Here is a 27930-nt window from a genome sequence, read left to right on the forward strand (position 1 = left end):
CGAGAGGACAGGCGTCCGCACATGGGCACCATGACAGACTCGGAGGCACAGGGCGCAAGCGGAGAGCTGGGGGTCATCTGTGGGGGTGGGAGGCGGACCCCCCACTGTTTCCACTTCTAAATGAAAAATGCGATTTCTTCGTCCCTCCTCATGTGGTTCTGGGAGGAATATTTAAGGAAAAGCTAATCCCGAAGATTGTTTATTGATAGAGAATGTTGTGCAGACGTTATGAAAGGAATAGCTCTGATGTTGGTTGGTTGGTTGCTTGCTTTGGACTAGAGACTGAGGAATGCGTTTGAGGAGCTCTGCCCAGTGTTTGTAAAGACTGCGGGATGAAGTTCATCCCAAAGGAAGGAAGCAGCGTTCTGGAAGCTGTGGTTGCTTCAAGGTGACGGGGTCATCAGGCTGAGCCCTGTGCAGAGCCTCCCAGGTCTCCCAGCACGACAAGCAAACTCCCGAGGTTGGCCCAGGAGGCCTGGCGACCAGGCCAGCTCTCTCGCTGGCGCCTCCCCTCCCACCTCCCCTGTGGCTCACTGCGTTTCTGGACGCCTCTGCCCCAACAGGCCTTAGGAGCTTTTCCCTCCCATTCCCTCTGCCTGGCAGGCTGCCTCCCGGCCATGACTCAGATTCTCTCCTCAATGGCGGGCTCCCCAGACTCGTGTTCAAAGCCGCCTCTCCCATCCTCTCCCACACACACCCCCAACTCACTAGCTCACTGTCTCTTCCTCATATCCTGTTTTTCCCTAGTTTTCTCAGGTAAATGAAAAATGATGGTGTTCGTTGTTTGCGTCTGACTCCTGCACTAAGATGAAGTGAATGTCTCTTTGGGTCTCAGGACGTGTCCCCATCACTGGGCCACATGTCAAGTAAAATCTTGGTACGTAATTCTGGGTCTGAATGTCTGCATCCCTGCAGCTCCCCAGCTATGCTTCTGGGTTACAGGTCTGAGAGACGTGGACATGCTGCCCATCTGCCTCCAGCCTTCCACTTGCCTCTTGCTGGTTCTAGTTTCTGCTTAGGACCGGCATTCACATCTCTGCTGATATTTTAAATGTCCACGGGTCAATATGTCCATTAGTCAGGTGGGGGTGTGATCACGCAGCTGGGAGGTTCCCCGTGCTTTGGTATAAGTTCCCTCCCCTCTATTACGGCTGGCCTCTGTCGGCTCTGCCAGTCCCACACTGAAGGGGAGGCGGGAACGCTTCCTCGTTTTTCCCAGCAGAAAGAAATCAAGTGCTGTGAGTGTGGCAAGCTTGAGAGGTCCTGTCCCATGGCATTAAAGGCCAGGGATACACACAGGTCTAACACTTGGGGAAGTATTTCTCTAGAGGGCTCTGGACAATCAGCATCAGAATCTCCCAGAATGTCCTTTACAATGCGGACTCTTGGGCCCAGTGGGTCAGAACCTCTGGGGATGGAGCCCTGGAATGGGGTTTTGAACAGACATCCTGGGTGATCCTGATGCATTTAAGAGTCTGGGAACCACTACGTGGGCACCTGCCCGATTTCCTCTGCGTCTTTCCTATTTTCTTGCTAATGTCTCCATCAGCTTCCATGCTGCCTGGCCATGAATCTCTGAGGTCATGAATTCATCCATTTTAGTCCCCCGGGGTCTGTAGTCTTTCCCCCACTGCACAGCAGACAGTGGCTCAGACACCCATCTGGGCAGCCTCCTGAAGTGTCCAGACCCTGGACCAGGCAAATGATGATAGGGAAGCCAGTAGTTGGAGAGAATGCCAAGGACCATGAAGCAGCTCCTAAGGGCAAGGCTCTCACTCCTGCTCCCTTGCAAAGTTAACTCTCTCTCATGGCTGTTCCGGTCTTCAGTGTGTGCGAATGTCATTAGGGAAAGAAGGGGGAGAGGTTAGACAAAAGAGGAAATAAAAGATATCTTCAGCATGTTCTTGAGGACAATTTTTCAAATGAATTTCAGTAACACTTCAAACCATTTTCAAATTATGATGTTATTAGAAACCAACTGGTTTCCTTCATGGTGCTTGATGCACTTCACAAATGCCTTTCGAGTCAGAACTTATGAAAAGCGGTTTTTAACATCGTAATATTTATTTTTCTAATTATAACACTCTGAGAATGTAACTTTTTGCAGAGTGATTAGAGATTTAAAAGCTAGACATCAAAGCTTTCAAAAAGATAATAATCGGGACATCAATTTCTCAGTCTTTAAGAGATTTAGAAACAATTTCAATTATGAAGGAGTAAGAATGTCTAATTAATAAGCTCTGGATACATATTAAGAGATTTAATTTCATTGCAGTAATTAATTCCCATATATTATGGATGCAGATATTAATAACTAAGTCAAACATAATCCCCGGATTAGCCAAGACTACAATTTTTCTGAAAAAGCATGTGCAGGAGGAAAGCACAAGGTCCAAAGACAGACCCACAGCTCAATCTTGGCTTCATTCTGCATTGTGTATACAACTTTGGGCTGTTTACCTAACTTCTCTGAGGATCCTTTTTTTTTTTTTTTTTACCTGTAAAACAGAGGCTATCATATCTATTCATATCCATTATAAGTAGGTACCTTGCAGGGCTGCCTTACAGATAACGTATAGGACATAAACTTTTAATCCTAATCCTGGCACAGAGTACATACTCACTGATGTTAATTACCTTCCTATTTTCTAGTGTCATCCAAATTAAAAAAAAAAAAAATACCTTGACCTGGAATTTCTAGCACTTTCATAGTAAATCACTACCAAGGGTTACTGGGTTCAACTGACACAATTTGGATACCAGCTCAGATCGGACAGTAAAACGCACTGTCCCAGTGAAAGCTACTATCATAGGTATTTATTTCTGAGACACGGGGCCAGTGAGCCCCACCTCCGTCGGACGGGGACAGAGCGTCAATATCTTGTCGGCGTTGCTAGCACACACACACACACACACACACACACACACACACACACACAGTCTGCACCATCTGACCACTTACTCGTTCCTGGCCGCGCATCTGAAACGTCCACCAGGGGCCCAGTGGCTTGCGACACTGACTGGTAATGTACCGTGTGTGTCACCGTCAGGGACTTCTGCTTCGCTGCCTCCCCAAAGTCGGCATCCGTTAACAGGACCGTGGAGCGATCGTCTGCAGAATGGCAGGGACACAGGAAGCCGGACACGTTTACCCCCTTTCCGCGTCTCCCTTGCCTTCCCTCCCCAGGCCCTTGTGTTGTCGCTCATTACAGCAACAGTTACGACCTCGGCTAAAATAGCCAAAACAAGTTAAAATGCAAGCGCTGCGTTAGAACCGCTGCAGAATACTGAAAGGAGGTTATCTGTAGGGGTTGGCTTTCTGAGCATGGACGTGAGAGAGGCGTGCACCTCAGAGGGCCTCCTCACGGGGCGAACACTGATTTGGGGAGGCTTCTTGTTGCTGCTGACTGTTTAACAGAGTTCGGGAATTCTGTGTTTGGCAAAGCCTCAGATGGAGCTGTCCGCAGAGAAGCCGGCACCACCCCATGAAGGGGCTCCACTGCAAGTCAGCTCTGTCTGCAGGCTTAGAAGAATCCCACCACAGCTGTCTACACTCGAGGGGCTCTCACGCCGGCCAGGGTATGGGGTTGGGGGAGTGGAGGGGGAGAGAAGGGCTCTTCTTCCGAGTTTATTGATTCCTCCATTTGAGAGAGTCTGAGGTATGTTCTCTTCCTTCTCACCTCTTCTGAGCTTTAATTACTCTGGAACGTCCTTTAATTAACTTCTCGAAGTGACTCACTTGTCAGGTTTCCAAGCCCAGTTGGCTTCCTAAGGTTAGGGAAGCAGGAGACTGGGTTCAGATGGATCGGGAGCATTTTAGTGCATGGAAAGGAAGCAGTTGGTTGAGCTGTGTGTCATTATTTGGTTGTCTCAAGATTTTCATTACTTTGTTGTGATACTTTCCATACTTCCTTGAGAGCTCTTTTACTCCAAGGGACGCTTCCGTTAGGATATGTGTATAAAATCATACACTTTCAAGCACCATAGCCCAGGATGTTGTTCATAGGAGTTTATCAGTCAGCTGGGACCATGCTGCGGCATGCCTTGACACAGGAATGGTGATGTGAAAGTCATAAACAACACAGTTAGACTTCTGTGCCCAAAAAAGGCCCTGAACAGAATGAACCTTACAAAATCCAATTACTCAGGCTCTGGCAGGAGAGGAAAGCCTCTTGAAGTTAGAATAAAATTTTTTGGCAGGAAGACAGAGGAGAGACTGCCAAGGTGTCTGCTGGCATCCCAGCGTGGGATGCTGCAGTAGGAGCCATGACTTGGCGCAGGGGGTCACGCTGCAGCCTTACCCTGGTCCCCACACTGGGTGGCCTTTCTCCAGAAACAGGTTCTGACAATTGGACCTGACAGCAGAAGCCCAACATCTACATTTGTTTTTCACTAATAATACTAACGTGCTCTGGTTGCCGACACGTAGCCCTGCAGAAAGCACCCCTGATTATCTGTGGCACTAGGGTATAAACTCTTAATGGGAAACTTTGGGTGCCTGTCAGTGGGTGAGGCTAACCTTTCCTTCTGGCTAGAAATTAATGGCACTCTCGTATTGGATTCTTGTAGTCAGAGCCCAGAGTGTTTTAAAGCATCACATTTCTACTTCCCAATAATTAGAAAATGCCATCGACCAACTGTCAAGCATCACCGGGAGGTCAACGATTCTTGGTGATCAATGATCCTGTAAATAATAGGACACATTTCAGGTGAAGGGAAGTGACTATGGACAGAATGATGGGCAGACCTTTCTCTGGTATTGGGCTAGCAATGACTACTACTTACTTACCACCATGGGACAAGGGTTAACAAGTCTGATGAGGAAGATTTACCAAATGTTGTAACTGTATTATAAGGTCAAAGGAATTATATTTTGATTTTTGAACTGATGTTTCAAAGGAAATTTTGGTTTTCATGCCTAAACTATTGAGTTCAATAAGAGAGATTCCAGCCATACTCCTGGAAGATAAAGATGGTCAGGAACAAAGCATGGTGCTTTGTCTTGACGTGAGCTAGCGAATAAAATCTTGTATATTTAGGATGAGTAGTGAACACTCAGACGACACGGGTAGTATTCAACTGAATTTGGTTGACTGAGGGCCATACAGGGCTTGACCAACCTTCTTTAAGAGCTCTTATGCCTGGGCCAAACTTAAAGCCAGCAAGAGCAGCTCAGGCCTTAGGATTCAGGAGCCTTTAAGCTGAGGTGTCTCTGCTGTTCTATTAAAACATAATCATGCAGGAAGGGGGCAAAAAGCGATGGAGATGTTCTGCCAATCTGGCCATATACTACTGTTTTCCTAGCAGGAGGCTTCTAGCATAGGTGCCAGGAGTGGGGTAGTTTTAGCCAAACCACAGGATAGGGCTGCCCTGGGACCAAGTGCCAGCAAACACCTTCCAGAACAAACACAGAGTGAAGTTTCAAAAGGGCCAGATTGGGCAACCTGTCTCAGAATCTGTTTCCATGGATACTGGAAAGCTGAATGATATTTCTAAGGTGAGGGCTTCTGGGAAGTAGCTTATTGATACAGAATCAGGTGGTGACAGTCCAGGAGGCTAAGCTGGCGGCTGGGCGGGTGTCCTGCCTGGTTCTGCATAATCTCTCAATGTCCCAATTACAAAGTAGTAGCTTTTTCCTACATTGATTGGGTGGGTTAAATGAAATGATGCACATAAAGTGCTTATAAAATAGATGACATTAGACAGCCCTCAGCAAACGTTAGCTGTTCTTCTGATCATTATTGCAATGGGAATATGAAGTCTCTGATTCTGGCTTGAATACAGCTGTGGCAGAAGGCAATAGGGAATGGCAGATTTTGAATGGGATGGCTGGTAGGAGTCAGGACAGGGGGTTTCTGGGAGAGCTGGGGACGGCTGGTAGGAGTCAGGACAGTGGGGTTCTGGGAGAGCCAGACATGGAAGTCCTCCAAGTGAAACACAGATCTGGGTGTTTCCCAAAGCACTGCCAAGGAACCCATTCCAGGGTGTCTGCAGGGTGTTGGAAGATGATGAAGAGGTGGCTCATGCAAAGACACTTGTATGTTAAATGCTAAGTAGAGTTTACATGTTTTCTTTAATGAAGGCCTTGGAGCTGAAGAAGGCACTGAGTGGATTTCCAGAGGGGGCTTTAATGTGTGGTCCTTCTAGGTTTATTTGATTACAGGTGTTTGTTCTTTGGAGGATCACCAATAGTGCCTCCAGGAAAGACCCAACATGGATCAAGGTTGGGGAACTCCTGTTTCAGGTGACCTCTGAGCCACGTGTGAGTTAATTTCCCCTCCACATTTGCTGGTATTTATTATTATCCTCAATAACAATCATCTTCCTTCTACTTTGCTCATGTAGCTCTCAAGATGTTCCCATAACTCCGGGGGTTTGGGCGGAGAGGGCCTGGCTGTAGCAGACACATTGTGTGAAGCCATGAACAAGGCCCCTTACCGATGGTCTCCATTGTGTCTCTCTCTTCAATCAAAAGCTGAGCCCTGGGTATGTCAATGTGCATCCTCAAGGTCTGCTGTTGCTTGCTCAAGGTGTCCGAAGTCCGGGTATTCTTACTGGGGATAAAATAGAGGGGATTTATGAACAAACGCAGTTCAGACTTACATGATGCTGGAAGGTGCTTATATATCAACTAGGTCTAGCATCACATTATTTGAATACCTTGTGGGAAGGGGAGGGGGAAAAAGGCAAGGAAGGAAAAGGAGGAAAGGAGAAGGAAAAAATATTTTCCCTCTTTCAAATGATATTTATAATATGAACCTTCAACAGTCCGTTGCAAGATTCAAAGAATGAAAACTGTCAATAGAAATTGGTTCCATTTTGATAGAACGTTTGTAATTTGCCCCTTCTCATGTAACACTAAGTAAAACAAACAAGAAAAAAAAGGTGATTTTTAAACCAGCAGCACTTCCATTTGTCAGACAGGAGATGTTCCAGTGGTGGCAAGGGAGAAAGCATATGTGCTGGCTGCTGGTTGGGTGGGGTTTCGACTAATGGATTTGTATTTACATCTGGTGTCACTTTATTTTTGTTCCAGTGACAAATCTTAAACCGTGTTAACTTCCCTGACACTAGTTTATCCTAACTCATATCACATTTTAGAATTAAAAACAAAACCCAACTAGTGTAAGAATTTGTGTACCAGAAAATTACTCTCAGAGTGAGCTGTCTTCTAGAAGTAAATGAAAATAGGTGGTAAAATGGCATGGGACAATCAGATTCAGTCAAAGCCTACAGGAAAAAAAAAAAATAATCTGCACATTTCACAAAAACACACAAAAAAGTCAACAAAGGCTTTAATTAGAAATATGCATCCCGGGAGGGATTGTGCAGTCTTTACAGAGTTGTAAGGATTGAGAAGATTTCAAAATAATGTAGAGCTGACCCTTGAAGAGCACAGGTTTGAACTGGAGGGGCCCACGTATATGTGGATTTTTCTCCATAAACACAGGCTGGTACTGTAATATTTTCTCTTCCTTGTGGTTTTCCTAATAACATTTTTTCTAACTTATTTTATTGTAAGAATGCAGTATATAATACGTAGAGTATGCAAAACATGTGTTAACTGAGTGTTTATGTTATGGGTCAGGCTTCTGGTCAACAGGCTACAAGCAGTTAAGTTTTGGGGAAATCGAGAGTTATGTGTGGATTTTCAACTGTATGCATGGGTCAGCTCCCGTAATGCCTGTATTATGTCACCTGTATATTCAAACAACTTCTAAGGACCAACGATCATTCAAAATAATTCATTGATGCGATAAAATATGGCATCCATAAATCTAAAATCGACTTTGAGAAAAATTTCTACTTCACTCGATGATTTACCTCTTCATTAGTTACTTTAGTAGAAAACAATAACAGGGTATCCATACTACGTCTGAAATGTTTTTTTTCTCAACTAAGCGTTCGCCAGGAGTCCTGGATCCTTTCTTATTGACGACAACTCACCTACCTTTGAACCCTGTCGCTGAAGGAATGTTAATATTCCGAAGGTCAAGTTCACACAAGAACCCCTGTAGACATTTGCATGTTGAAGACTGGGGTGATATTCTGAATATTTTGTAATGGCCTTTCCCTCATTTGAGTATAAACAAAAGAACCTATAGAAACGACATCTTCTGAAAGGTGCGTCATTCCTACTTAGGACTTGATCTTGAACCAGATTTCCTGCTCTGCAGAAGAGTAACTGGGTTACGTAGCTAGCGCATGCTAATTATGCAGAGCCCAAATTCAAACGTTTGGCCTGAATTTCTCACATGGTCTATATGCTTTCTGAAATTATTTACTTAACTGCGCTTTCACTCTGTGTGTGTGTGTGTGTGTGTGTTTTACAGCATAGTTTCTAATACTTGTGTGAAATGAAGAACATTTTGGTGACTTGGGGGCTGCCATTTAGACAAGCTCTATTTCCACAAAAACAGATGGGGAACTGCTCCTCTGTGAGTATCTGAAAGGTCTGTTTAGAAACTCCACTAGGGACTTGAGCTTGTCCTTGCACCAAAAATAGAAATGTGAGCTAGTTCCTTCTGCTCATCATGAATAATTATGAGGCAGTCCACGGCTGCTCTATTAAATGCTATGAACCCAAGCGCAGACTGTACTTAACAATAAGGGGACCACTGTCAGACCCACACAGGAAGTATGCTAAATAGCCACTGTGCCCCACTGCGGTGGGCACGAGGACTTAGAATATGATTGAACTTCATAGACAAAGACAATCAAAGCTGGAAGTAAGTTTTTCCTCCTCCTTGAAGGAATGCATGCTGTCAAGTTCTGTAACAAAAGGCATAAACATGGCCCAACAAACCTTGAGCTTCAGAAGCTAATTCTTCCTCTCTCCCTTCGCACTATTGTCCCCTTTGCTTTGAGATAGTGGCCATGTGGCTCCTCCCTCCCTGGCTTCAGGGCTTGGTGCAGGTGCTGTCTTCTCAATGGAGCCAGGCTGGTCCAGCTCTGGGCACTGCTGATGCTGCCCCTCCCCGCCCTCTGTTGCATTTTGTTTCCTCAGTGCTGAAAACTCTTGAGCATATGTTTAATGGACTTATCTCATTTGTGATCTGTCTCTTCTGCTGGCATAGGAGCTCTTCAAGGGGTAGCCCCTTCCGTTCTGCCCCTATATATCCCTACGACTTAGAGCAGTATGTGGTCGGAATAGGTGCTCAATAAGTGTGTTGAAGCTTGTTGAATAAATCCTGTTATTTGGGGGGTACAGTGGGAGTGAGTGACAAGTCCGAGAGGCAGTAATATTCTTCTCATTTAATGGGTTATTAGGTCTCAGCTTTCTTAATGTGGCAGCCATAGTCTATAATCTATGGTTCTAGGAAGACTGAATCTCTAAAATTACAATAATTGGTCATTAAAACAGCAGCAAAACTTCTCTCCCACCCCCCCCCAAAAAAACACACACACACACAAACACACACACACACACACACACACAAAACAAACAAACAAACAAAAAAACCACCTATTTGAGGAAAACTCATTTGTGAAAAGATTCTGGATGTTTTCACTGTAGGAACAAAATCGCATCTTTTTATGATACGGGATCATGCCAAGTACGTTAGTTATTATTGAAATATAATCTTCCACTATCCATTTGCCCTCTGGTTGTCTGATTAAAATGACAGAGAGCTGACCCTCGTTCACCGAGTACGGTATTTCTGAGCTTAGCCAATAAATTACTTGCAGTTTTTAAAACTCTTTAAAGTCTTAATATTTCCTTAAGCTTTGTGAGGAAAAAAAAAACTAGTGAAAAAGTCTGCACATCACCCACCTTCCCAAATATGATATGAAACATTCCATAAGTTTAGAATAACTAACTGTAGGGCTATCAGGAACTCATTATAATAGTTCAATTTTTTTTTAAACTCTGTGTCTTAAAATAGGAACATCAAAAAGGCTAAACTCATTTACATTCACAGTTTGAACCCTTCTCCAGGCTTTTCCACTTTCAGCTCTTTATAATACTGGTCTTTGGATGTTAACCACGTATTGGCTAATACTTCAGAGCAGCCTAGTCTTACCTCTTAGAAGGCTGGTATTTTGCTTTAAATTATATTCACGTCATCATAAAAGAAAGAAAGTCCTTTCTATCTTAGGCCTGGTGGGTAAAGTCTCTCTTCTTCCTCTGTGGGGGGTGATTTGCTTGGGTGAAACAGAGGCATATGCAGAAGCACGAAGCCCCGTGACAGGAGATGGGGGACGACACTGTGTGGGGGATACCCTGGCACCAGCTCATCTGTGTTTGTCCCACAGTAGCATCTGCCTTCCTGGCCCTTGGACAGCTAATCCCACTAAAGTATGCAGATATACTTTTTGTGGAACATGGCTGGAGAATATGTTATCTTCACCAAGATCCCAGAATGGTAAAGCTAGGAACAATTGCAAATTGTTAGCTTTAGATGTGGAAAGTAGAGCATACAGGGGGAAAACGACTGGCCCAAGATCACAGAACCAGCCCGTGGCAACATGAGGTCTACAACGCAGGCTTGCGGCTCTCTGTTCTCACTGCACCAGCCTGCCGAGTTCTCCATTTCCCACGCAAGCAGCATGAAGATGAGAGACAGCAGTTCTGTAGCCTTCTCTACACCAAGAGATGTGACTTGCCTCGACTTTCTGGACCGCATTCAAAATATGGTTGGCCCTTCGATCTCCAGGTAGATCGCAGGGTCTTTTGATGCTTGGCCCCACCAACTTGCCAAACTCACATTGAACTGACCCTTCATGATGAAAAGCATTGTGTTTACTTCTAAATTAATCCCATAAAAATCTACCTATTTGAGAAGCTTGGAAATTCTCTCCCTTTTCAATCACTGTACCTTCTGGGGGAAAACCACCTCAACCTCCTTAAGTGGAAGTAATTATTAGCTTGAACGGTCCTAATTTCATGTTGGCAACTGTTAACCTCAAATACCACTATTAATTCCTGTTTTGTTCAGCAGGTGGTCTTTCAACCACAGTGATTGACCTATTAATGAAGAAGATGCTTTTTGATGTCTTCCTTGGGTCTAATAAGAAAGGGGAGGGATGCATTCTAGGACATCAGAGAAGCTAATACTGACTCATCCTAACCAAACAGATGTTGAACGTGTCAGAAACCACAGATTCCTGTGTCATGGGCTTTGGGCAGAGACATGATCTCTGGTTGAAGAGAGGCCTGGGAGGGCTGTAGGACGTAGGCTGAGGTACAAACCACCAGTGAAGTGGACTGGGGTAGAGACAGGAATGGTGACCTGTTACACAGAGCAGAAGTCATGCCCAGTCTACAGGGGTCACTTGATAACCTTCGGACAGCCTTAATCTCTACGCTGTGCCTAGTACAGCCAGAATATTTTCAACAGAAGTCAGAAAACCACAATTTTATATGAAATCTCTTAGGAGGGCAAGTGATGTGATGAGCACTGGGTGTTATACACAATTAATGAGTCACTGAACACTACATCCGAAACTAATGTGTTTCTAATATGTTAGCTAATTGAACATAATCATAAAAGAAAAGAAAGAGAAAAGAAATCTCTTGATTTCTAAACGTTATCAATGAGTTCATATTTTTAAGTCTACATTAGAAAGTTTATTTTGTTTGGTAAATAAGCTACTATAAATTGAATGATTGGCCTTTTTTGTTTATTCGTTTTTCAGATGTTTTGTCAGATTTGCTCTGCACCATGTGCATGTGTGTTTGGATGCCTCCCATGTGACCACAAAAAAATGTCCCAATACTTGCTTAGCAAACAAGTATAGACTTGCATTAGAGCAACTCAAGTCATTTTATATAGATTTTCATATTCTTCTCATGCAAATTTGATCTAGAAGGATGGGTCAAAGACCCATTATAAAAGATCCATATTACAGGCCATTTGCACTTCTGAGTGCTCCTCTGACGTCTAGATTCCTGCTACCAGCTCTCTGACACTTTCACTGGACACTTGGGAAGCATCCCACATTCAATATATCCTGTCCGAGCCTTTTCATTCCCATTAACATTCCCCTTTTCCTGTCCTAAAAAAAAAAGAAAATAAAAGAAAAGAAAAGATGTTTCTACACTGCATCTATCTTCCTAATCTCTAACCTTAGCAAATGACACTTATATTTATTTAATTGTTCACTCCAAATATTTCAGAGTAATCCCGAGTCCTCCATATCAATATACAGTGCACGTAGTTTTAAAACACAGCCTGACCAGGGTGCTTGGGTGGCTCAGTTAGTTAAGCAACTGCCTTTGGATCAGGTCATGATCCCGGAGTCCCGGGATCAAGTCCTGCATTGGGCTCCCTGCTTGGCCGGGAGCCTGCTTCTCCCTCGGACCCTTTCCTCTCTCACGATCTCTCTCTCTCACTACCTCTCTCAAATAAGTAAATAAAATCTTTAAAACAAAACAAAACAAAAAACCACAGTATGACCAAAAGGATGTCTGTGGAAAATGTAACCTATGACGGCAGTTGACCTCTGCCTTAGGTCTTCAAAGATACTGGTGATATATGTGCTGGGATATCATTGTGAATAATAATAAAAAATACCAATTTTATATGCAAAAATATGGAAAGATGTTAAATCCAACTGTGGTGGGATGGGGAGTAGGAGAGACCCCATAACCCATCCTCTTTTTCTCCTACAGTGAACATACTAAAATGGCAGCATCATTAGGGTTCCTGACATTTTTCCTATCTGATTTCCAGACTTTGATTACCCTTTTTCACTTTTGGTTTAATCATTACAATATAAAAAATGATTCAAATGCAAATACTGTGGTGTCTTCTACAGCTGTGAAAATTCACTTATTTATTCAACTACCATCCTTCATTCATCAGGTAAAGTGCTGGTAGTTCTAACAGGAGGGCGACACATCAGGCTGTGACCTCCAAGACCAGACTGAATAGATACTTGCAGCAGAAGCGGGTGAGTGCTCTAGTGTAGGGGTGCTCATGGTGCCATGGGAGCTGAGGGCAAGGAGGAACTTTCTTGATCATTCCGTCTCCTCAGAAGAGTGCAATGCACAGTGCATTTCCTTTTTAAAAAAAACCTTAAATTCAATTAGCCAACATAGTATACCGTTAGTTTTTGGTGCAGTGTTTAATGATCCATTAGTTGTATATAATATCCAAAGCCATTTTTGGTTTTCTTTTCATTTGATTAACTGTTAAAGAAGAAAGCTCAACCTCAAAGGTGGTATATTTGGGTGCAAACAAAACCAAAGCTACTTCCTTATAATGTGTCTTTTATTCCTAGCTTAATGGGAAACATTCCACTGGATGAGTCTGGTCAACCAGAAAACTACCAATGGCATGTGGAAAAGTACATTATTTGGTATCTATATATCCTATTAGGCCTCATATGGATATTTGGTACATAGAATAAACTTTATGTGTCAAAAATAAAAAGTGCTATCAATTTCAGACAATTATTTAAAAAATCATTAAAACAAGTTGGACATTATTCTTTTAAACATGATATCTGAGATGGTAGGTTTTGTTCTTACCTCATGAGCATTTCAGCTAAACTCTTTGCATCTGGGGAAAGAAAGTTAATATTAGTACATGATAAACAACTCATTAACATTCACTTAGGCATTATGACAAATATTTTACAGTCAGATGACAATAGCCATTTTTTTCCTATTGCTCTTTACAAAGTCTTGATGTTAACTGTAGTATTCAATAAACTGTAGTATTCAATAAAAATGTACCTGCAAATCCATATACCTCTAAGAACCAAAAGTTTAGTGGATTCCTGATTTCTTCTCCCTGAGAGAATATACTTAATATTTTTGATATATATATACTTGAAATATATATTTTTAAAGTATATATATATATATATACATATACATAAATATATATTTCCAAAAAAGTATAATACTTTAGGACCATAAAAATTCTCAGACACCTCCTAAAGTCTCTTTACAGGATATTTATTTGCCAATTTTTTTTAGTAAATCATTTTATTTTATTTTATTTTATTATTTCCTTTCAGTGTAACAGTATTCATTGTTTTTGCACCACACCCATGCAATCCGTGCCCTCTCTAATACCCGATTTAATTTCAGTAGTCAGAAAATTAACATTTTCAAGCTAGTTTATTTATGTAGTACATAGTCTACTCTTTTTGTTATCAAAAAATCAAAAATTAAAAATGTATGACACTATAGATCACTTTAAGAAAGCATTATTATAGAGATGTAAGTCCCTAAGGTTGATTAAAGAATTACATAAATGGCATATCTTATGTCTAGATGTTTATTTCAAATTCCAAAATAAGAAATTTTCTCTATTTTTTTGTCTCTGAGGACACTGTTTACTAAGATTTGGTTACCACTCTGACAAAAGAAATTCTGTCTAAAAATTATGTAGAAAAAAAATTCTACATTTTTGGTGGCATTGCTTTGAAATTCTCATCTCCCTTAAAATATAATTTGTTTTTCTTTTTACACATTTTGTCCTGGCAAAAGATGAATGCTTCCTTTCTTAGAATATAAAAGCCCTCTTCTTGCTTTTTTTTTTTTTTTCCTATTGCTCTTTAAAAAGTCTTGATGTTAACTGTAGTATTCAATAAATAGAACTTCCTGGAAATGGATTTAGCTATGTGACTGGCTCTATAGTGGAGAAATGCAAATTCTGGAGAATTTTCATTTCATCTTTCATCTTTGGGGGCTGACATTTAAGTGCAATCATTATCATGTTAGAGGAGCATGGGATTACTGAGGGGTGAGGGGCATGAGCAGTCAGGGGGATAACCACCCATGGGCTGGTGTCTCCACGAAGCAAGGCTCTGTCCTTCAAGTCGGCCATGCCAGCTCCCATCCAACCTCATGATGGGGCCCTGGTTTTGTGCACAGATGGGTTCAGTCTGGGAAATGAAACACTGCCTTCTACCCCACCCATATGGTGAAGCAAATAAAGCAAACCAGCTTTTAACTTCCTAGTTCATGTCTTTCTCTGCAAAGACCAAGCAGATATGAGTTTCTTCTCTTCCTGAATGATTTAACACTTGCAAAGTAAATATATATTATCATGCCAAAAGCGTGGGATTAATTAGCTCTATGTAACAGCCAAGCAGTGGCTAGCTCAACAGTCTAAAAAAGAGGGGGAAATGTAAGGAGTACACACTGTACTTCAGCTCGTGATTGGAAGGTAAGTCAATCCCCAGCATCTTCAGAATGGACCTGGTTTCCTCATCTTGCTCATTATCATCATGTTTTTTCTGTTCCTGAAGTCAGCACATTTTCTGTCCCATGATTTTTTTTTTACATCCATGTGCTAAGGAATTGCAGCACCCGACATGTGGGTGAGAAGCAGCTCTCAAACGCCAGCTTGCTTTAACTGTAAGTTCTCTTTATCCACAACTAGCAGGCGTCTTCACTGTGGTTATGCTGATCCGCAGCTGCAGCCACCCTGAACCATTTTGGTCCATGCTTCCCTAAGCTTATCATCTTGCAACAAACCCCTTTCTCTTTCTGTCTGGTTACTATGTCCTCCTCCTGGTTTCATCTGAAATTCTGAGAAAAATGCCATTATTTGAAATATACTTCTTCTGTGAGTTCACCTTTGAATGTCACCGGTAGAATTTCACTCACAGTGATGGGGGTTCAACAGCACAAGGGGCACTGGGGACTGAGTGCGAATATCTTCTGGGAGTAGTAGACACAGGGTGGGCTGTGGTCAAAACAGAGCATGCACTAGGAATTTGGATGTGTCAGTCTATGCCTGGGAATTACCATGCCCTCCTTCAGAAACCAGGAAATAGAGACCCAGATACATTCCATAATCTGCTGTAGGTGAGCGGGAATTCATAACCAATGTCTGTTGGTACAAACTATTTTTCCATCACTATCCTTAACTAGGGCCACAGCCATCTAATTCATGTCAACCTGAACATTGACACTCAACGTCAATCTGGAAAAATCCAAGACTGCCCCCACTTTAAAGGGACCATGGGACCCAGAGAGCATAGACTCTAATGGGAAGAGAGCTCCTTGGCACAAAATCCTGGAATTCGCGCTCCTTCAGGAAGCAAGGAGTAGGTCAGTTTGATTGGAGAGTGAAGTTTCCAAGCGTGGTTGTGAGTTGAGGTTGGTCAAGGCATAAGGAAATGAGGAGGTGTGACTCTGTGTTACTGGCCATAGTCTGGACCAAGAGGAGGAGTGGAAGGAGGGCAGAGGTGGTGATGTGGGTGTGGGTGCTGTGTACTAACGCTGATCCATCCAGAGTGTGTGGCATGGGGGCTGGGGACGGGGACTTGGTGGTGAAGGTGAGAGGCTGGGAGGATTGGCAGCAGTGAGGATGGGGTGGGGAGCATCTGACGTTTGAGCAGATGGATGGTGTCTACAAGAATCGGGACCTGCTGGGTGTGGAGGGGATCACTGGAGAGGCTGTAGGGAGTCCAGGGAAATGGTGAGATTGAGGATATGCAGGGCTGGGTGTAGGGTCACACAAGCCACAGCACAGGAGTCTGGAAGGACATGGAAGCAGAAACGCTGTTGGAGCCGGAGAGCTTGGCTTCAATCCCACCACAGTACCATGTTAGTGTCGGTGGTGGGACAGGAGGGGAGGCTGTTCAAGGCAGAACTGGAATCGAGTTAGAAAGAGATGTCAGGACTGAGATGGATCCCAGGGTCTTCATATTCAGGTAGGGACAGTGAAAAGAGGTGACATAACCTGGGACACATTTTTGTTTAGGGGTGAGAAGAGACTCTGGGGCACGTGAAGATCACTGACAGTCCTGAAATCATGAAATTGCAAGAGCACGAGACTCTTCAAGTCAGCCCTGCAGTAAACATTTGCCTCTTGCCACCATGTCTTGGGCAGATACTCAAATGAGCTGGGACACTGAACACTCCAGTGAGGGGGTCGATGCTGTCGCCCCCTCCCCTCTCAGGTCTGACTCACTATCAAGTCTATTGATCTGTCACCTCAACACGTCCCCGTGGGACATTTGCTTTTTTCTCTCTGCTCAGTTGGAATCTCACGACATGTCAGCAGCCCCCTCCCAAGCCTCTCCACCTCCAGTGTGTCAGTTCTCTGAGTGACATGAGCCTGCAGGAAGGGGGATGGACCTGAAACACACCCCTCATGTGTCACACTTGCCCTTTGCAACTCTCAAAGGGACCTCCCTGCCAATAGAACTCAGCACAGAGCAAGATCCTTCGCATGCTGGTCCCAAATGATCTTTCCAGCCCCGCTGCCCCTCACGTCCAGCCTTCAGCCCGAGGTTCTAACTCTTGCATTCTCTGCAGACCTCATGATGGGGCTCCTGGAAAGCTTCCTTTGTCACTGCATCATATTCAGATGTGACTTGCACTGTGAAGCCCCCCAAGCCCCTCCAGGTGAAGCTGGTGCCTTGGTTCTCCGGCCTTCAGGCACCCTTCTGCACTATGTCCAGCACACCCTTTCCCACTTGACATGGTGGCCTCCTCTTCCCATGTCCTCTCTCCATTGGCTGAGTCATCTTCCTCTCCAGGCTCAGTCCAGTCCCTGCTAGGCACACCATGTTTTCCTGGGGATACACTTCACTGTGGGACACATCTTTGTGCTCTTGTGCTGAGGTCCCTTGATGTAATTTCTACCTGGACATAACAAGGACACCTGGAGCCATTCACAAGCCATGGGAGTATCTCCAACAGCTGGGAGCCACCTGTCTCTTTTCCAAGTTGAAGTTCCTAATTTTCTCCGTCCCTTCTCAGGTGGCATAATTTCTAGCTAATTCTCTTCCTGAGACTCTCTTCTGTGAAAGACCTGTGATTTTTTTATTGTCCTTCATTAAATGAGGCCCAGTGCAGAAACTGGTCATTTTTTGAAATTCTCTTTCTCACACACCTGTGAGGATGCAGTGCTCATTATGTGGGTTGCAGATGAGTTTTTACAAGTTATGTAGATTTTACAATGATCCCTATTACAATTTATCTCTTTTGTTCCAACCTTTCAAAAACTCTTCAAATTTGGAGTCTTCCCATTAATACATTCTCTTTCCTCCTTGGAGTTCTGCCGCCTCTAAAATGGTCTCAGTCTTCCCAGACTTCAACCTGGCTCTCCCTAATTAGTCAGCCCCATCCCAATGCTAGTGGACTTTGTCTGGGCCTCTGCTGTTCCCTATAATTTCCTGATTGCTCACAAACCAGGCTTTCTATAACCTAGTCTACTTTATTTCAATCTGTAATTTCTAGAATTTACTGTTTTTGGAAAATGGGTTTGGAGTATAACTGGTTTCCAACACCTTTAATTTGACTGTTCAAAGATTATCCAGAAATATTTTGGGATTATGTCGGGAAAATATTTGTCCAGAATCCTAAGTCATCATCCTTTGGGGTCTAGGGACCAGTACCACATGATATCCTTCCTAGTAATTCCTATGGGGAGAGAGTCTTCTCCTTCAGTGTATCATCATAGCATTTACACCAGTAAATCCATATTATGTTGCCCATCATTTAGAATTCTTGTGATAGTTTGTTGTAAACATGCCTTCCTTTCTACTAGCAAGAGATAAAAACTATTATTTTATGCCATTTCCCCTCTTTTGCTCCCATAATGACTAGAACATAGTAGGTTTTGAAAGAATAAGTCAATTTAAAGAGTCAGAGGCTCTAATTATTTTCTAACGTTCCTTCCTTCCTACCTTCCTTTTGTCTTTTTCTTTCCCTCCCTCTCTCCCCTCTTCTAACCTATCTTCCTTCCTGCTCCCTCTCTGTCCTTTTCTTCCTTTTTTATAATTCTTCTTCCACATTTTATGGTTTGAATAGCACTTCTCTTGGTGCATATCAAAGCGAAGCAGACATTGAGTCGTTCTTTCTACCTGCCATCTGTTAATATGAGAACATCGTCTCAAGTCTTGTTCTTGCTAAACAGTCGCTTGTGTTGCCTGTCACATTTTTTCCCCACAAATTTCAGCTCAATCTGAGATTTAGACTTTGTGACACCTTTCCTAAAGTCCTTTGCTACTCCTACATATCCAGCCTTGGCTCTGTGTTTCCCCGTTAATCTTTTGGGCTTGGGCATGATAGAGAAATATCACCAGGATATTTGGAAGGAAGGGGTTTCAAAAAATAACATTTGCAATGAGTCCTAGCAAACGGTATCTGGAAGGAGAATTTGGTGATTAGGAGGTAACTGGTCATCTGCCTTCAGGACAGCATGTGGAAGTGAGACCATGAGGGTTCAGGAGCTGGTTAGAAACAGTGCTGCTGAGTATAGAATCGTCTTTCAATAATCTAGTGAGGAGAAGCAGCAGAGAGAAGGGCATCAGGCAGAAGATATGGAAGACAGAAGTTTTGACTATAGAAATAAAAAAATCCACAAATTATTTTCTATGGGAAAATAAAATTAGAAAGCAACTGTTGATTCTGTGTTGATATATCTTCTAACTTCAGGCTTCACTGACAACCCTTTCAAAGCCAACCCAGTTGATGGGACATCCCGTTTCTTTTTTGACCATTCCCAGAACTGAGGAAGTTTCATGGAAAGAGGGTTGGGATAGGGCAGTAGCAAGCTGGGTGCTCTCTCTAGCTCCGTCCTGATATGTGATTTTGGACAAGTTCCTTTAAGTTTCCATATCAGCAAAATAGGGCATAATATACTACCAAGTTTATACTCCACTTGTTCGCACTGCTATGGAGAGACTGAGACAAGGCAGCATCATGTAAAGCGTTATGGAGCGGAAGGAAGGGGAAAAAGTAGAAGATAGTCCTCTATTGATTACTGTGTGACTCAGTGGGCTCTTGGGAAGAGGCACCCCTGTTGGGTTACGAGTACTACAGTGTGGTCTAGCCCCGTTCCCGTATTTTTTTGTGGACCACTCTTCCCTTCGTGGGTCTGCACCCAGCACAGAGGTTCTCGCCCACCAGGCAGCACCACTGCAGGGCGTCAGGGGAGCTCAAGGCAAGCCTCAAACACCACAGCTGTGCCAACCCAGAGTCTGGGCCGTCTCATACTTCATGGGCCCAAATGTTTCCTTAAAAAAGAGAAATCCCATTATTGCCACATGTCTACACTTTCATTCTGATATTCTGGTTAGTAAACTGGGGCATGCTTAGCTTTACCCTGCTGTCAGGCAGGGGCTAGCACACACCCCCGAAATGAACACCAGCGTGGGAGTAGCAGATTTTACCTAGATTTATGATCCTACCAAGAGTTCTTTGTAAGCTCCCTGACAACAGTCCCTGCTTTTCTGTGAAATTGAAATGGATCTCATCAAGTAGCTTTTTTCATAAGGGCTATGAGTCTGCATTTATATATTTTTTTTACCAGATGACAAATAGGACTTTTAATCATCAGTGTGCTATGAAAGGTGATCCAAAAACCACAACTAAATAAATATTCAATAAAGAAAACCATATATACTTGCAATCTGAGAAAACTGCAAGTACAAACATGGACCAACTAGAATACCCAGGTGGGGGAGGCGCCAGGACCGACGCCAGCTCTCTCCCTCCTGATGGCCTGCTCTCTGTCCCTCACTCCGCTAGCTGCCCGTGGCTAGGCCCTGCTGCCATCCTAATGTTCTTTTAATCCCCACCCTCTGATACAGAAACTCCTTTTACTCCATTCTCCCATTGCAAATTTGGAGTTTTGAAATAATAATTTTGTTAAGAAATTAAGGTTTAAAACAATCTGAGGGGTTTGAAGGGGCGGGGGCGTGGGAGGTTGGGGTACCAGGTGTTGGGTATTATAGAGGGCACGGATTGCATGGAGCGCTGGGTGTGGTGAAACAATAATGAATACTGTTTTTCTGAAAATAAATAAATTGATAAAAAAAGAAATTAAGGTTTAAAAAAAGAAAAAAAAAGGAAGAAAAGAGGGAAGGAAGGAAGGGAAAGTTTCAGAACACATGCTTCTGATCCCAGATAAACCACAACTTGGACATTTATTAGCTTGGTGAAGTTGTGGTTTATTTGGGATCGGAAGCTTGAGCTGCTTCTTTAGATTATTGAAGTTCAAACACATTTTTGGTCCTACAATTAAGGAAAGCATTTAGCTCATTTGCAGACCAGATGAAAGGGATGTTGGAGCTTAGCAGACAATAGCCATCCCTCATGGCCTTCATCTGTGCCCATGTAGAACCACGAGGCCACATTCTCTCTGGGAATGGCCTTCCGGAACTGATCTGTTTTTATAATATTAACCCATTTCAAAGCAAGATTAAAATAACTAGGCTTCTCTTCACAGGATGAAAGGCATTTTGCCACAGAAGCGTGGTCAAATTTTATACCCTCCATTGATTTTTATCTGTAGCTTATTTGAAGCTCCAAAAGTGGCTTTTAGGCTTGGCATGCCAGTAGACCCAACTGACTGGTGCCAACATAACTTTGCACCTTCTTGGGTAGACTCACACTAAAGGAGGAAGTTTTTAGTGATACTGGTGTTGATTACTTGACGTAGGAATCAAATTTTTACAAAGTTGGGGCTTCTAGGATTATGGACCCAGTCAGGGATTTGTTCTGTAAACTTGCACTTGAAGGATTTAGTAGTGGGGAGAAATCAGGGCATGATTATAAGCAAAATGTTGCTTCTGGACTTCTGGATATGGTTACAGATTTTTTTTTAAATGTAGCATTTGCAGATAATTCAGACTTTAGAAGATCCCTATGCTCTAAAATTAGTGAAGTTCTCAGGAAGAAAGAAATACAGGTTGGCTAAATTGCTTGATTCCCTTCTTTCTTTCCTTCCTTCCTTCTTTTCATCATTTTTACCTAAAAGAATGTTGTGTTATATTCGCCTAACTAGGTTGTTAGTCTACATGGTAAAACATACTTTGCTTATAAACATTTAGTAGTTTCTAACAATCAAACAATTAAAAAATATGAAGTTGACCTTAAATAGTAACTCTAACAGTGTCCATTAGGGACCCCACAATATTTTTATATAATCCAAATTTTATTTCCAGTTTTGATACTCATTGGTGGTTGCTCAAGCAACATTGACATATTATTAGAAATGTCCTTATTTGGGATGATAACAATATTATATGAAGCAACCCTATCTTTTGAATCTGTAAATGTATTAGAAGTCATTCTAATCCAGGTCCAGGATCTGTGCCTTACGTGGGTCAGGTTGAAACTGGGCGACTGACTCTACCACCGAGCTCTATTTCATATGGAAGCACCTACAACACTAAGTTTTGGCTACAGTTTTCCTCTATGAATGAGTTGGGAAAAATTGATGTTATCAATCAACATTTTGGGGGCTCTGCTGGACTAAAAGAGAAATGTTTGGGGGCAAGTCCATCCCCCCTCCCTCCCCAATAACTCACATCACCTATTCTGTCCTTTCATGGTGCACTTTCACAGTTAGAGAAAGATGTCTGTCTCTTGTCAGCCTTCCTCACTGTTAATAGAATGTCAGCTTCTGTGGTTCTGGGACAGGGCTGTAGCCCTCGTTTTTCTCTTTGGGACCTAGCCAAACACTTGTGATCAAATAGAAGTGGTTAATAAGAAAATTTCACGTTTCATTTAAAAAATGGTGACGGCCAGCTCACGGCAGGTGATCGACAATGGTTTGTTGAATTGAATTCACTCCTGTGCCTCCACATTAAAATGTGCCCTTGGGAAGCAGCTGGAGTTGGGGCCCCCGTCCTTTGCACTCTCGCGACCAACTTGTCCGACGCTGGGTTTGGAAGCTTTGTGAAGCGCGTGCAAAACGCAAGACGACAGACACTTTTGTACTCCAGCAAGCTACTTCCTGGGACTCTTTGCTCTCCAGCATCTCGCTTAAGTACACCTTCTTTCCCACAGTTCTTGCTTTTTTCCTGCTGAAACCTTTGTGCAGGCTCTGTCTTTCCTCAGTCACAAAGAAAACAAAACTGTTTCTGGGGCGGGAAAGGCTGTGCTCTCCGATGTGATGTATTGCTTTCTTTACCAAGAGCCACTACAAAATACCAGTGTCTAGGAGTAGAGATGTCCACAGTGACAATGCCAGTCCCAGGATATCGTCTGGTGGGAGCCCTTGCGAAGGAATCCCTGAGTGATAAGGCATTGCACTTGTGAGGAGCACCAGATGTTGTATGGAAGTGATAAATCATGTCATTCTACACTTGAAACTAATACACTATATGTTAACTAACCAGAATTTAAATAAAAACTAAAATAACAACAAAAGAATAATAATAAGGTGTGTGGGCCTGCCATCAGTACCCAACATGTTGGTAAGAGTTAGCAGCACCTTCAGCATCTTTAGAGACTGGGGAGCTCAGATTGTGGGTAGAATGGGGCAAATTATTTTTGATGGCTGCATAGTATTCCATTGTGTATATATACCACATCTTCTTTATCCATTCATCTGTTGATGGACATCTAGGTTCTTTCCATAGTTTGGCTATTGTGGACATTGCTGCTATAAACATTCGGGTGCACATGCCCTTTTGGATCACTACGTTTGTATCTTTAGGGTAAATACCCAGTAGTGCAATTGCTGGGTCATAGGGCATTTGTGACAACATGGATGGAACTAGAGCGTATCATGCTGAGCGAAATAAGTCAAGCAGAGAAAGACAACTATCATATGATCTCCCTGATATGAGGAAGTGGTGATGCAACATGGGGGCTTAAGTGGGTAGGAGAAGAATCAATGAAACAAGATGGGATTGGGAGGGAGACAAACCATAAGTGACTCTTAATCTCACAAAACAAACTGAGGGTTGCTGGGGGAGGGGGGTTGGGAGAAGGGGGGGTGGGGTTATGGACATTGGGGAGGGTATGTGCTTTGGTGAGTGCTGTGAAGTGTGTAAACCTGGTGATTCACAGACCTGTACCCCTGGGGATAAAAATATATGTTTATAAAAAATAAAAAATTAAAAAAAAATAAAATAAAAATAAAATAAAAAAATAAAAAATTAAAAAAAAAAGAATGGGGCAAATTAAACCACAGCTGGGAAGGAAGGAGTAATTCAACAGGGCTGGGGGCTGGGGGAGAGGACGACGATCTTGGCAGAGGGTGACAGAATACCGGGAAGGCGTGCCTTCATGTTTAATGCACTTGCTGCCAAACCCTTGTGACCGAATGGAAATGATTAAGAGAAAAAAAGAATTACTGTTGGTTTTAGAAGATATTATGTGAAAAATTCATAGCCTTTGAAACGCAGGTAGTTAGATCTGGCCATCTAAATGTAACAAGGAGCTCATATGATAATTGTCTTTCTCTGATTGACTTATTTCATGCAACATAACACCCTCGAGTTCCATCCACATTGTTGAGAGGCAGGGCAGGGGGTTGGGGGGGGGTAGAGAAGGGAAAAATGAAGCAAGATGAGATCAGGAGGGAGACAAACCATAAGAGACTCTTAATCTCACAAAACAAACTGAGGGTTGCTGGGGGGTGGGAGGGCAGAATAGGGTGGCTGGGTTATGGACATTGGGGAGGGTATGTGCTATGGTGAGTGCTGTGAAATGTGTAAGCCTGACAGTTCACAGGCCTGTACCCCTGGGACAAATATTACATTATATGTTAATAAAAATAATTAAAAAAATAAAAATAAATGCAATAAGGACAGAACCTTGCTGGTCTGTCAGCTATTGGTTCCTCAATAATATTGTCTCTAAAGTCCAGAATATGGGGTTCTGTTGTCTGTGAAAGGGTTAGAAAAACATCCTTTTGTTATCTTAGTGATGAGCACTTGTGAATGTAATCCAACACAGTTCGCCTTACACTGGGTTTCTCAACAGAGTAAGCAGTATGTGGCTCTTACGTAGCTCTAAGATGGCGTCCCCGTCTCTCCCCAGTTGGGATTAATTGCTCCCTCGTTTGTGGGTAAGTAGGATTTTTTGAAGCCCTATTTTGATATTCATGACATTTTTGTTCTTTTCCTGGTAGAAGTTCATGCCTCTGCCTCCTACACTAAACCCAAAGTTCAGAAGGCTCTTTCTCTTTCTGTTGAAACAACAAGCACAAAGTATGGTGCTTAGGATATATAGGATTTACCAAGGTAAGTCTGCAAAATTAAGTAAGTGGTTAACGGGATTTAGCAAGGATATTTCAGTGAGATCGACAGCCCATCTGAATCATGGGGCTGTGGGAAATTTAAACGGAAGGGCTATTAACATGTACAGAGCATGATGTACTTTCAGTATTCTAATTTTTCGGTCAAGTGGAAGCAAATTGATAGGAAAATGTGTTAGGGCCATGTAAAGAGAAATGCTTCTCATAAGTGCAGATGGGAGAAAGTACCACCATGTTCTGCTGCTCTCACGAGATGGCAGTGAACTGAAGTGTTTGCAGAAGATGTCAGTGTTTTCTGTGTGTATCAGTGATGTCTGGGGACGTTCGAGATAAGTCCTGGGACTGGGTTCCCAGACTTGTTCCTCAGGTATAACTTTTAGAAATATGCAGAATGCTGGATGATTCTGTCCACACTGGACTAGTTAAATGAGAACATCGTGTCCATGCATTTTATCAGAAAAGGGACTTGGTGGAATACTGTGACAGGTGAAAAGTGAAGGGCTCAGAACCACTCTTCCTGACAGGGTCATGTTGGAAAGAGCTCGTTTTCCTCACACTGTGGTGCAAAGGCAAGGAAGGGCTCCCGGCCAGAAGCTGGAAATAGCTTCATCACCAGGGACCTCACAGAGCTGGACATGATAATAATGGTGCCTGCTCACAATAGTGCTCGTCTGGCCAAGGCTCTTGTCTTCCGTGGTGTTTTTGTTGTTTGAGTGAAACTCTTACACTGGGCTTACGCTCACATATCTAATTTGGGGAAATGTGTGTTTTTGCCTCACAATGCTTTACTCTAAGCCCTCAATTTCCTCTTCCTGGCAATAAAATAGTTCTCATTGCCATAGCAAATGTGATTGGTCTTTTTAAAGGACACCATAATTGATGGCCTTGCTGAGATAGCTGAGAAAGCGAGCAGAGTTGAAAGACCCATGAGAAAATAATTGTCTTTGCCTATTGATGTCTATGGGTTAGGAAACTGGTGTGAGGCTGACTCTCTCTCAGTGTCTGACTGTGTTGGGCAGTAACATGGTGCGACTCTTCCCCTAGGGCTGCAGCGCTGCTGAAGGCATATCATAGAGTCAGGCCATGGGGAGACCCGGCCTGGAGAATAAAAGACCTTCTCCTGGGGAGTAGCTCCCGCCAAGCCGGCTGTCCATAGAGAGTGGCGCAAGCAGGTGACTGGGGGCCGCCACTCACCTCTCAGCCTCTTTAGCCTCTGCTCCCGCCTCCTCCGCCGCACCACCAGCAGGAGTACGAACAGCAACAAGACCCCCACCAGGATGCAGGAGATGGTCACAAGCATCTTGAGCCCCTCGTTGGTTGTCAGGCCTTCTTCGCTTTGCACAACTGACTTAATGAGTGGAGGGATTGTACCTGAAAGCAGGGTCATGGTGTTAGATGACTATTAATGAAGACGGCATGGCGGAGGGTTTAGGGATGACGGTTACAAGAGGCGCGCTGTGTGATCCAAGGGTGTCCAGGGTGATGAGAAATGAAAGGAGTTCTTTATCTAGGTCCTGACTCATTGATTTACTTTCTCATGCCCCTCCTCTGCCCAACTTGCAACTTACTTGACAAAACATCAAATCAGGATTTGCACCAAGGGTGAAGCCCATTTCTTTGAAAGGGACTTCATTTTGCACTGTACTGCTGGGTGCAGGCATTGAAAGCACAATGTCCAGGCTAGGTGCTTAAAAAAGCCACATGCGTTTCCCTGAAATGGTCACCCAGAGTACAACTGCTTGAAAACCCGTGCATCAAAGGAGGAACAATAGGTCTGGCCAGTGCACAGAAGTCTGCAGGGAAACTATACCAGTTATACTGCTTAAAGAAGCTTTGCATCCCTTTTGGTCTGGCGACTCACTGGCTTTTTTTCTACTTTAGAAGCTCTCATTTTAGGGTTAAGAGCTGCAGACAACTTTTCAAAGAGGAAGCATCTAGGTCTCCAAACAAGCTCCTTAGTGATCAGGCATTATTATACAGCATCCGGAGATTCGGATTATATAGAATTATCAGGAAACACCTAAGCAGACTGAACTCTGAGCTTTCTGAAGCTGCTTTCTAGGCAGAGGCTGAAGACGGTGGGTGTGGAGACTCAGACATACACCCACACTATGCGGAGCATGCATTCCAGCACCTTCCCTTATGTGAGATGCTCCATCCCACGGTATTTTCCACGTGAAACAAGGGCCAGGAAGTCAGTGGTTCAGGAAAAACGATGCAAATATAATGCAATTTCCATCTGAGCAAAAATGATCTTTATCCTGCACTTAGTAAGTAGAGCAGGGATAATAGAATCCCAGTCCCCTATGTTATCAGCCCAGGTCAGGAAAAGTGTTCTTCTAACTGTGTCATATTTTTAGCTGGAAACCCACATCTGGGATGCTCAGAACCCATGTAGTGGGATGCAGGTGAAGCTGGTCTTCAAAACCAAGGCAACACAGGGACATGTGCAAATGTTTGGCTAAGGAAATGGCAGAAGAAAGAGTCAAATACAGACATGGAAGAATCTGAGATCTGACTGGTGTAGGTGTGAGGCTAACCGTCAATGTTTGTTTCCCTCCAAATGAAAGGAAAATCTTCAGTCAGATATGACAAAAGAGATATTAAAGCTATATATCCATGAGATCAGTTCAAAGAAGTCCATAATCCTTTTCAAGGATCAAAAAATACATATTTTTATTTCCTAGTGTAATAAAATTATTTCAGACTTCAGGAACTTAAATGTAGCTCACAGAACCTTTGCATGGTTATAATCTAAGTTCATGGATAAAATGCAAACTTTTTTTTTTAAGAGGACAGCATTTAAATTCTTTGGTGTGCTCTGTAAGTTTGAATCACGTTTCAAATTCTTCATGTGAGTGGTTTCTAGTTAAAAGATTATCATGACCATGTCACCAGTGTGCACACTAAAGCCCAGCACTCTGGTATCTACAGATTATAGAGAAGCTCCATGCCAGCATGTGATTATTTTAAGTCAATTAATGTAAACCAATAAGCTAAAGTAAGAACTATG

At 43.1% G+C, this 27930-nt stretch overlaps 1 protein-coding gene across 2 annotated transcripts in view; it reads right to left on the reverse strand.

Annotated features, from left to right (window-relative positions):
* Positions 1-27930, reverse strand: part of DSCAM (DS cell adhesion molecule) — a 766451-nt gene that overhangs the window by 21837 nt on the left and 716684 nt on the right. For both annotated transcript variants that reach the window (XM_032355377.1, XM_032355385.1), the window contains 4 exons: positions 26112-26288; positions 13478-13508; positions 6439-6554; positions 2963-3112 (listed from right to left, as the gene is read on the reverse strand). In XM_032355377.1, coding sequence (XP_032211268.1) covers positions 2963-3112; positions 6439-6554; positions 13478-13508; positions 26112-26288 — 474 coding nt within the window. The remainder of the gene's footprint in view (positions 1-2962; positions 3113-6438; positions 6555-13477; positions 13509-26111; positions 26289-27930) is intronic.

Source organism: Mustela erminea, chromosome 1 (genome assembly GCF_009829155.1).
Source record: "Mustela erminea isolate mMusErm1 chromosome 1, mMusErm1.Pri, whole genome shotgun sequence".
Taxonomy (NCBI): Eukaryota; Metazoa; Chordata; class Mammalia; order Carnivora; family Mustelidae; genus Mustela; species Mustela erminea.